The 11,901-nt window shown below is 31.4% G+C and overlaps 1 protein-coding gene across 1 annotated transcript; it reads right to left on the bottom strand.

Moving 5' to 3' along the window:
• Positions 1–1,084: 1,084 nt before the first annotated feature.
• On the bottom strand, positions 1,085–9,396 carry LOC134234160 (peroxynitrite isomerase THAP4-like). Its single transcript, XM_062716222.1, has 6 exons — positions 9,304–9,396; positions 3,220–3,269; positions 2,741–2,891; positions 2,146–2,255; positions 1,853–1,956; positions 1,085–1,537 (listed from the first exon to the last, which is right to left on the bottom strand). The coding sequence occupies exons 2-6, from the start codon at positions 3,233–3,235 to the stop codon at positions 1,427–1,429; spliced, it is 492 nt and encodes a 163-aa protein (XP_062572206.1). The 5' UTR covers positions 3,236–3,269; positions 9,304–9,396; the 3' UTR covers positions 1,085–1,426.
• Between the last annotated feature and the right edge of the window lie 2,505 nt (positions 9,397–11,901).

Below are 11,901 nucleotides of genomic sequence, written 5' to 3'. Positions count from 1 at the left end.
TTGAATTTTGAACATCAACAGCTATCAAAATATTTATTTTTTTAAATATTAATGTATTAATATCCACATGACTGTATTAATTGAAAGCTATTGTATATTTACTGGTACATTGTAATGCACTAAAATTATATTATCATTGAAAAGCAATAACATTGAACTTATGAAGAAAGTTTCTTTATTTCAATTGATATTTAATCTGCAATACCTGATCTAATTTACTATTGGTATATTTTATTTACACGAAATTTAATTCCAGCGAAAAAATCGTTCATCTATAATTCAAATAAAACCGAAATGAAATGGTCTTCAAAATCCATTAAAGTTTTCAGGTGTAAACCCAAAGTAAGTTTCTTCTATCAAAACATTATGACTAGAACTGCTTTCATTAGAGATTAAAATGTAATTCGCTTCAATGATTCGTGATAATGTAAATATTAGAATCTCACATGATTTGTAGTTGGATATGATTTTTATCCAACTCCTTGTGTGTTTTCATATAAAATAGACCATCTATAGAATATCTATAATTGTGTCATTTGAACAAAGTTTAAAATAGATTACTGCATAAGTAAGGGAAGTTAACGATAGTAAAGTTAAAGTCATCAGCTTGGTTGTTAGATTACCATTAACGTCTTTTTAAAGTAAAGTATCGAAATATGAAACATATGTGCCATATTCTGTGGTATCTTTTATCTCAAGTTCACCAGGATATATTGTATCGAAATAAGAATGGAAATCACCATTGTTAATTGACAGTACGTCGTCGAAATATCTAAATGTCGAATTGAAGGCCACAGAAAGTGTTTTTTTTTTAAAGACGTTGAAAATCGTTTATAATTATTTCTTTTTCAAATTGTGATTTATTAATTTTGTTTGATTTCATACGTTGCTTTATAGTTTAAAGTAATATAAACTTATGAAAATCCCAGTCGGTCCCCTTTAAACTACCTGTATGAATGGTATTCACAAAGAATTTTTGAGTTCCTGCAGAAATTCTAATAAGCTTTTGTTTACGTTATCAAAATACATAATGGAATTTATATATAAAAAAAATGGAGTACATGAAGTTTAACATCACTATAAATGAATAACATACATCGATTTATTTTTTTCAAAATCAACATCTGAAAAAGTATAGGTAAAAGTTCTTAGGAAATATCGGTAAATGATTTTGAATTAAATAATACAAAAAACATACAACTCTGTAGAGACAAATAGGGATTTTTACAAAGAGAATATATAAACATTTGTATATCTTTTTTTCCAAAGGAATATGTTTTACCATGTATTTTGGGGCATTATGAACAAAGTTTAAAATAGATAACTAAAGAACATTGCAGATATCGATTTTAGTTTTTTTTTTAAAAAAGAACTTCAAGTTTATTATCAATGGACAAGTGATAGCTTTTTTTCACTGAGGGGATAACTATACTTTGTGGTAAGTCGTATTTAGATGTTCTGTTAAAGGACCAGCATCTGTTTCCATGTTGAAAATCTGGTGTAATGTGTCTCCTTCTCGTTTGAAACTTCTCTTTACCTGAAAAAAAAAAACATTAAAATTCACTTTTTAAAATATCTTTCAATTTAATTTTTAAACCAATCTGATATGTTAAAACATCTGTACTGAAAAATCAATACAAATCTGATTTTCTTTCATGAACAACTACTTATATGTCATTAGTCTTTAGGACTATGCATAAAATCATAAACAAGAAAATATTTAATATCTGTGTGTTTGTTATTCGTCAGCTCAGACTACTTAACATTTCAACACATTGACTTTTAAGATAACATCTTTCCAATGAGAATAAGGAAATTCTTTATTCATTTTTTTTTCAATTTCTGCAGCTACCTTTATCATTTTGCAGCCATCGAAAAATATCTTCCTTCGAATATCGTTTGATTCCAATTCAATGCTTTGTCCCTCAACCGTTCCCTCTTGGATTTCACTGATAGCTATATTTAGATGGATTGGAGAAAATCCTTTATTAAATATTACGATCAATGCATGAAAGCATAATTTAAACCAGCATTTACTAGTATTTGTTTCTTCTAAAGTACTTATGTAATCTTAGAATTAAATTTAAACTAAATAAGCATTTTAAGTAAAGCCGTAACCTTCTTTCTTGGAAAAAAAGTACTCACCATTGTTATGAGCGGCTATCCAAGCTATTTCGTTTGTGCCGGGTTTAATTTTAAGAAATCCTAATTCTCTGTGATGTGGCCTGCTTGTTTTCTTATTGATAGAATAAAGGCTACAAGAACACAGACAATGCATTTATTTGATAGGTTAGCAAAGTTGTAAAAGCCAATAACCGGAAACTAAAACATTCAATTAATATGACAAATAAATATTTTAGTTGTCATTGTATACTGTATTATAAGCTAAATGCTGCTGTAGTCCTTGAGTACTTGGTATAGTAGTATCTTTATGGCAATACTGAAAAATCACGTACATGTATTTTCTTTGATTAAGTTTTCGTGATTTGAAGAAAATAATTGTTTTGAGGGGATTTTATTCCGTGGTTGAAGCAGGAAATTCTTAGATTTACTATAAGTTTCAATTTTTTTCAGTTTCATGGGGCACATGAATTTGGAGATCTCTTCTAACAATAAAAATTACAACAAATAATATAAACAAAAATGATATTTTACTGTAAATGTAGATTATACATCAATGATAAAGATACTGCCACCACTACTGTCAGACAAAGGAAAACAATCAGACAAACAAACAAACCTAAACTGAAGCATTGGCTGACCAACGTGAAAGAACTCTATTTCATCAGTATATTCAAAAGGTCCACTGATTGGGCAGGTGCCCTTTCCTTCGCCTTTCCATTTTCCTATCAACCACTCTAAAGGTTTCAATGCATCGTGTATCGGAGAATCTGTAAAATTTAATGCATTTTTTAAAAAACACATAATTTGGTATATAATGTACGTTTACCAAAGTGGCATGCATTCATATACGATAATGCTATTGTCAGTGAGCCATTTATAGCCATGTAAGACATTTTTTACAGTTTTGAATTAATTATCAACGAATTGTTCCTCAATCGGATTTTAAGGTCAGAAGATACGTTCCTCAAATATATGTTTTGTATATTTTTGAATTGAATGAAAACTATTCAAATATTTTGATATTTTGTTCTTGTTTGAAATGTACATGTACAGTTCTGCAGCTAATAACAACTACTGGTATTAGTCTTTAATTACCTCTAAAATCTGTCATCCTTCTTTTTTTCCTTTAAAATTACTTTTATCTTCTGAAATTAAATCATAATCAGTTACAAAATAATGTACTTTTCAAAACAACACGAAGTCATCTAACACCAGATTTGATAAAATGTAGTTTCTTTGCCTTCTGGGTACTTTGTAATTGTATCAAATACAAACAATGTAAAAGCCATTATAGATTTCAACAAGAAATATGTTATATATGTAGATGCATCCTATGAGTGGCTTATCTAGCTTATTCATATATGAGCGTTTGAGATAAGAACTTTTAATCGTCAACCCGACCCTTAGTTAATTATGGTGCAACATAGCGTTATCATTTGCATATACAAATGTGGTTTTTGTCTCCCCTTTTGATTCAATACCCACGAGAGCTCTACTGTGAATATATAAAACAATGAAAGCTATTGACAAACAAGTTGAAGAAACAATGATATCATCACTCTTCTTTAAAGTCATCATTTAGCATCGATACAATGATCTTTTCAGCAAATACAATTTATCTTTAAATACTATAATTCGAATGCTGACAGACGTTTTTTTAACATTAATTGTTCGGCCATTATTTACACACTGAACTCTCTACAGCTATTGTCCGTTCTCCCAGTCATAAGCACACGGAAGGTCTGACCAATTGACAGGGGATTCTCACTTCTCCATGACACCTGATCCCACCTGTGATGACCTTAGAGGTCCTTGTTTGCTCTGCTCTAGATTTATTTATTTATTTTATAATAACCTTATGAACTTGATAACGGGTTTTATCTCCTTTTTCCCCATTGTAAAGTAGGTTTTCATATCTTACTCTTATTTCAAATTTTCTTTAATAACACTTAAGAGTCAAAATCAGCAAGCATCGAGCATTTAGTTAAAAAATGTGGAAAGTGGCATAGAAACAGATTTGGTTAAAACTCATATAGAAATTTTCAGAACAAAGGGTATGATAGAAAAAAGCAAGCAAAAAAATAATTTTTCGCATTGTTGCTATGGAAACCACGCGCCTTTCAAAAAGCATGTTTTGTACTTTATCATGACTCTTGAATTTATGGTTAACCAAATACTTTTTTATTACTAGTCATTAAAAAAAGCTTTTTAAATTATTATTTTATTTATATAAATATACTCTATTTTAACAGCTGTTGATTATTGAAATTCTCTTCACCTTTTGATGGATAAAACTAGTTTTTGGGGGTTTATTTTGCTTTAAAAAACAGCAAATTTGAAGTACTCTATAAGAAATCTACAACCACATTAAAGCTTATCAACATAAAATATTTACTAAACAGTATTTGTACTAGAAGAATCAAGAAAAAAATCTGCAGGCAACTAAAGCATTTATATATGACAACTGATTTAAATCCATAATTTTCTGTCACTTTTGCTTCAAATTACCTCCCTTTGGTATAGCTCTCTAACATAGGAGGAATAAACGGTAGTTTGCTTACATTGTTGTACACAAGACAAACTTGGAGCAGTCTGAGCCTCAGTTTTGGCGTTTTCATGAGTCTTAATTACGGTGAGTGATTGAATTTTTTACAATTTACCATTACAACAGTTACTGAAGAATGTATAGCATAAATTTATCAACCATGCAGTAAAATATGTAACACTTGGCAAGTGTTTTTGCACATTTCAATTTTATTCTGATTGATTATATATGTTAGCATTACTTATTTTATAACTAAAAAAAAAAGATTATGCATGGCCTGCGGAACCAGGAGGAGGGGGTATGCCCTCCAATAATATTGCCGATATTAAACTATATAATATGATAAAATTAAATCCCCAATTTAGATTGTTTCTACGGGACTAACGTGAAAAAGTTGGTAATGATCAGTTACATAACTGTATCCCAAATTATAAAGTTTAAATTGAATTTAGTTTATAATTTTAATTTGTTGTATTCACGGTATGTATGTAGCCTAAGTCACTCACCAGCTATATACAGTCATGTAATGATTATAACTTGATTGATGGTCGAGTAAATAAAAATTTTGTATATAATAGATATCTTTATTTACCATTTAAGATACATGTAATACATGCTTTTTACATGAAAAATTATGAATTTATGAAAACCATCACGATTATGAAATATTTGTAAAATGGAATGACCTTTGTTATGGCGTCCATAAAAAAGAAAAAGGGGCAGGGGGGGGGGGGTTTACCTTGGAAGTATTGTGATACAGACAAGTGTATTATGTACTGTAGTGGACTAGTGGTACTTGAATTGTATATATACCACACTAAAATAATTGATTAAAAAAAACTTTTTTCAGCTGATGTCATCCAGTGTTTAGTTATAAAAGAAAATTCATATTCAGCTAACATTTTCTCCGGTACCACTGAACTAATTTAAGTTACCTAGGTTCAAATAATAAGCATCATTAGATTTAAAGCATGTAAATTTATGAAATGAATATCTATATCCATTTTTTCTGGGGGGGGGGGGGGGTATTGGAAAAAAAAATGAAAAACATGATTTAGAGTTTTGACAAAACCTAGAACCAATTGACCTTTTTATTGCAAGTTTTTAAATTTAAAGAATATCTAAAATCAATGCGGTCTCAACTTTGTGTTGTATACTTCTGTTTTTAGAATGAAATTCGGCACTTTGAATCCATACTCGGAAAGAAGCAGAAGCAGAATTGGATGAGCGGATATAGAATTGGACATGAAAAACATGTAAATAACACATTTAGAAAAAACGTTAACTTTTTAAAATAAAATGATAAACCATTGAGATTTCTTGGAATTTAATTGATTCCAATAAACATGCTTTGCAGTCATCATCATTTCTCAAGCTCAACAAGAAATGGTTCTAAGTATACTATATGACGGCAAAGCTGTATAATATTATTACATTTTAATTTTATCACTTTTTTTCAGATTATGGGAATACATTATTACAGTACAGACCATTGATGCTGGAGGTGAGTGGATAGTGTTACCGGAGACTCAGGGATCGAGAAAATAGATCCATAAATTGTACAGTGTATTCACGAAAGTGGATCAAATAAATATGTTCAATCCAAAAGTAACATTGTTTGTTTTTCTGTTAGCATTTTTTTATTGATATAAATCTAATAACTATCAATTTTTAGCATGCAGATTCATAATTATTAGATAGTCGAAGAATCTGAAACATATCTTTAAATTCTGCATTTTGAAGTATCATAGTTAAAACAAAGTCAATATTAAATGATCAATCAATCTTAAAACTGACAAAATGTTTTTGTGAGAAAAAAGAAAGAGGGCTAATTTATATATTGTACCTTATGTACCACTGATGTTGGTGTGAGTGAAATAAAAATGATGAGGATTAACTAGTTTAAAGTCAGACGACACGTTCCTCAAATTTATGTTTTGTATCTCTAGGTATTATATATATGTACATGTATATGTAAAATATTCATATTTGTCATTCTCTTCTGATTTCTACATTGTTTTCAAAATGTTTTTAGATATAATTACATATGTACAACAAAAATTTTGATATATGCCATTCAAAGGATTGCCCATTAGGGTTATTAATGAATATCTTTTAGGGTCAGTTCAAGTATAGACATTCATATATATACATATATAGCCCTTCAAGATTTTTATTTTAGGCACCAGTAGCTACTGAGGTCTTAGCTGTCTTGCAATATTGTTTCTTAATTAGGACAGCAGGAGAATATATCATTGGTTCAATACCAAAGGTTGCAGTCATTCGTTCTTGACAGACATGGTATCATTTTTGAAAGTGCATGGTGTGGGGTAGGCGTAAAAAAACTGCAAGAAAAAAGTGGGGAAATTCTCCAAAATCGCGGGGGGGGGGGGAGGGGGGTAAACATCAGGTTATGTTGAGAAAAAAATTGGGTGGGGATGTCATCCCCCCTACCTAACCCAAACCTGATGCTACATGCCTGATTGATATGGTTTTACTTTAAAATTATGTGAGCTGTCATAGTGACTCTCTTTCATAAACGATAATTATTGTGAGCAAGCTCATAAAATAGTACTTTTGCATTAAATGTTTTTTATTTTAAAAAAGGTCCAAATATTAATTTAAAACCTTTTTAAAATTTTGCTAGTGCAGATATACATACCAAAAATGACTATGACATACATGTATACTCAAGTCATAGGTAGTAAAACTGTTGTGTTGAGCATAAACTTCCAATTTCTCTTCATTCAAAGTTAAATATGTAAATGTGCCAAACTCATATAGTACACTTTTACCTTTACCTTGAAAAAGCTATGTCCTTGAGTCAAGGTCAAACATGTCTAAATGAGCTTTGGTCAAGGTCATGACAAACCTACAGCTCGAAAATTATATCCAAGATGAAACTTCGTCTTTTCATTAGAATGTTACAGAATGGGCAAAGATTGCACTTTTCTTCTACCAATGACCTTGAACTTGTTCAAATGACCTTGAGTCAAGTTTTTGACACATCTCTCGATCACAAGCAATCTTAATATCAAGTATGAACTTTCAGTGGCACTTCATTGAAATGTTATGGACAAGTCAAAATTTTACATACATATGGATCGGTGGACAAGGTGATTCCTACTTCCCCCCCCCCCCCTCCCCCCTTTCCAAGTTTCGTTTGTGAGGAATATAAAATTCCTTTTGAAATTGAATGTGCATTTATTTATCAACAATAGTAAAATTATGAGTATGTTTTGATCAGAACCAATATGACCAATATAATGGACACTGTACATGTAATCAAATTACCCCCACCCCTTCAAAAAAGCTTATAAATGCCAAATTATCACACATTTCAACCATTTGTAACTTTTTTCTACTAAAGTTGCCTGCAAATTTTATTGTATAGATATGACATATGGATAACCCCTAACAAGATAACACCATTCATTTTTCCAGCAGTGGTTGTAGATTTTGTGTATATAGTGATAAACATATGTAACTTTTTCAAAATTAATAAGCATTGACGCCATGTTCTTTTCTCGTTGTCATGGCAACAATATCACCACAGAAATTTTGTTTTTCCTATTTTGAGAGAATACAGTAATTCCTTCTTTTCACAAATAAAGTAACCAAAATACCTTATCTTATCACGTTCAGAAAAAATATTCGTAGAAAAATGTCTAAAAATCATTGATTTTCATAAGGATTTATGAACCCGTTGCTAAGGAAATGAATTTCCTTGGATACCAGTCCCTTCATACGTTCAAAAAAAAATTTAATTGTGTTTTAGCATTAGATAGGACAAAATCTTTTATATACCAAAAGCTTTTGAAAAAATAAAATTTTGACTTTCCATTCAATGCTCGATGCTTGCTGATTTTGACTCTTAAGTACATTGTATCTAGTGTTAAAGAAGGATCTTCTAGTAAAACTCTAACGTAAAACAGGTCACTGGATGGCACATACTGAATTTTTTTTGGTTGTTGTTGTAAACAATGATTTCATAGTTACCAAAAAAATCCGGTTTTAACAAGAGAGGATAAATGATGAGCTTGCATATTTCCATTGACTCGAGCCATCTTTTTTAATCTCAAAAAGGGAAACAGGAGCAAACTACACTGTAGGGATTATGTTTTCTATCCGTCTGTCCGTTTTTCAGTTTTTGTTTATTTGTTCTTTTTTTTTGTTAAATGTTTGTTTTTGTTTTTTTGGGTTTTTTTTTTTTTGCCCAATTGATTTTCTTGGATTTTTCATAAAATTATACGTCTGCAGGTATTGAACTGATTTCTGGTATCGCGATACTGGTTTACATCCACCAGTAACCGATCAAGGTTTGCATTTCAATAGTTTCAATGCAAAAACTTGTGTCAGAATTACATGTATAGCATTTAATTAAAATGAGTAGCAATCCCAATGCTTTACTTCCCCGTTTTCTTCTTTAAAAGAGACAAACAAAAGCCTTTATATTTTGAAAGAAAAATATTTTCAAAAAGATATTTTCAATGATATTTTAACAGAGACTGTTAACAATAGAACTCGATAAGGGTACAAATCAGTTGCAATGAGGTATAAATTAACTGATTTTACAATTATTTTTTAAATCAAAGTTGCATAGCAATAGGAATCGAAGATTTGCGCTGACGTACCTTATAGTGTTGCTCGCTCCTCGTCTTCTCTAAAGAAGAAGATAATATTACGTCTCTGGTCAATGTGCTACGGAATACCACTCTAATGCTTAATTCAAGGAAGTTATTATGGAGTTATAAATTATCATAAAGCCAAAACCTAGGACTTGAAAAAAATGAGACGCATATAGAACAATAAGTACTTGAAGTTTAACATCAAAATAATGCTTTGGTAGTAGTAATAAACAGTTACTGATTAATGAGCAGTTGACCAGCCTTTGAGCAATGGTAAAACTATTATTTCATGAATATTTGTAGAATATACGTTTCTGATTTTTTTGTTTAATTACAAACCAATTACACAGTTTTTCATCTCTGAATATAGCCTCTGAACATATCTTAGTTTGTAATGTAGATGTAATAGTATAACTTGATTGCACAATTAGAATAAAAATGTAATTTACGCCTTTAATTACAATTTTTAGGCATTCTTTGCAATTGTAATCTTTATTGCAAAGAGACCTCATCACGATATAAAAAAAACTATTTCTCGTCTAAAATTAAATAAACAGATTTTTTTAAGTTTCCTACTCCTTAGTGAGAAAGTAAAATATTGAAATGCTCAAAAAGATTTTTTTTTTTCTTCGAATGACAAATGTATTTTAAATGGGGTGTGCACATTCTTGTCAGAGATGGAACTTCATGTTGGTGTGATATAAGTGATGTGATAGGACAGTCAAAATGCATTTGTTCGGAGGAGGATATGGTTTTCAAGGTCACACAATATTAAATGGAATCTCGCTATTCTGCATGAGATGCTCAAAGGTCAATTAATGGATTTCACTATTTTGGGAGGATCGAGTTGTTTATCGTGATCATATGCAAAAGTTTGCACGTATGATGCCCGAGTAATGTTTATACAAGACCAGCCCCCAACCCTCACCCCACCCTTATGCAACCTAGAATCAAGGCTCAAGTTTCGGGAATTTCTTAATTTTTGGAAAGGACTCTCCACATTTATTGTATTTTCTAAGCAGCTTGTCTGCTTGACATATATTGCTAGATGACCCTGCATGCACTGAAAGAAAAAGCTAGTGATCTTTAACTAGTGTGCCTCATGATCTTTCAGTTTACTGGCTAAGATAGTAATTAGTTGTGAAGCGGGGGGTCGTATAGATACTTAGATACCTGGTGAAAGTAACTTATCAATTCTAGATTTACTAATCGTATCTAGTAAATATACCCAATACCCATAAAACTACTTTTAAGGTAGTGATTGTGTGGACAGTAAATTTACTAGTCTTCTTGGTGACTTTAAGTAGTTATTTTTTACAGTGTGGCTATAGGAGAAAAAAAATCCTCTTTTTACGACTGCAGAGACTTTGATCGTCTTGATCACATCCATCAATCCTCAAGGAAACTTATAGGCCAAATCGTTTTGGTTTTCTTTATACGTAATATAACAAGAGGCCCAGGGGCCACAGCGCTCACCTGAGCACACCGGCTCGGAGAAAGCAAATATCAGATCAGAAATGAAAGTTTACTGAGTTTGGAGGGTTTGGGGGGGCTTAAATCTTAACCCCCTAGGGGATCATGATTTGAACAAACTTGAATCTACACTACCTGAGGATGATTTCATATAAATATCACTAATCATGGCTTTGAAGTACTTGAGAAGGAGATTTTAAAAGATTTCCCTATATATTCTTATGAAAAACTTTGATCAGCCATTTTGGCCCCACCCTACCCCCGGGGGTCATGATTTCAACAAACTTGAATCTACACTACCTGAGGATGATTCCACATGAGTTTCATAGTTCCTGGCCCAGTGGTTCTTGAGAAGAAGATTTATAAAGATTTTTCCTATATATTCCTATGTAAAACTTTGATCGGCCATTTTGGCCCCACCCTACCCCCGGGGGTCATGATTTGAAGAAACTTGAATCTACACTACCTGTGGATGATTCCACATGAGTTTCATCTATCTTGGCCCAGTGGTTCTTGAGAAGAAGATTTTTTTTAAATGCCATTAATTTTTTCACTAATTCATAATAAAGGGCGACAACGACAACGACAGACAACGGACAAATTTTGATCAGAAAAGCTCACTTGAGCCTTCGGCTCAGGTGAGCTAAAAATGGGTTGTAATTGGTTAGTAATTCCATGGAAAAGGCTATACTAGATAAGGACGACACACGCTCACACGACTGGTATGAAAACTTAATTTTACATTTCTCAGTTACAACTACACTCCGCCATACTACATGTATTTAACTACGCATTATTTTTTTTAACTTTCAAGGATAGCTTTATGGTATGGTAAACAGTTTAAATTTAGAATTGTCGAAATTGGGTCAACAACATTTTTTATTATCTAAAGTAAATTGTATTTCGACAAATATATTTGTTTTCTTAAATTCTAATAGAGAGAGAGAGAGAGAGGGAGGGAGGCAGGGAGAGAGAGGGGGGATGATTCATTCTAGGAAGAAATGTTCTGTAGTTTTCAATCAGACATATTCATATTGATATTGGGTCAATCTTTTTATTAACCCCCAACTGGAGATCTTTTAGTACATTTTTGTGTCTTATATACACAGGTGCTTGAGGACAGGACCCCCC

This window comes from Saccostrea cucullata, unplaced genomic scaffold, assembly GCF_032062105.1.
Source record: "Saccostrea cucullata isolate Sc308-1 unplaced genomic scaffold, CSIRO_AGI_Scuc_v1 ctg237, whole genome shotgun sequence".
Lineage (NCBI taxonomy): Eukaryota > Metazoa > Mollusca > Bivalvia > Ostreida > Ostreidae > Saccostrea > Saccostrea cuccullata.
The sequence above is the reverse complement of the archived record's forward strand: the minus strand, read 5'-3'. Positions and strand labels throughout refer to the sequence as shown.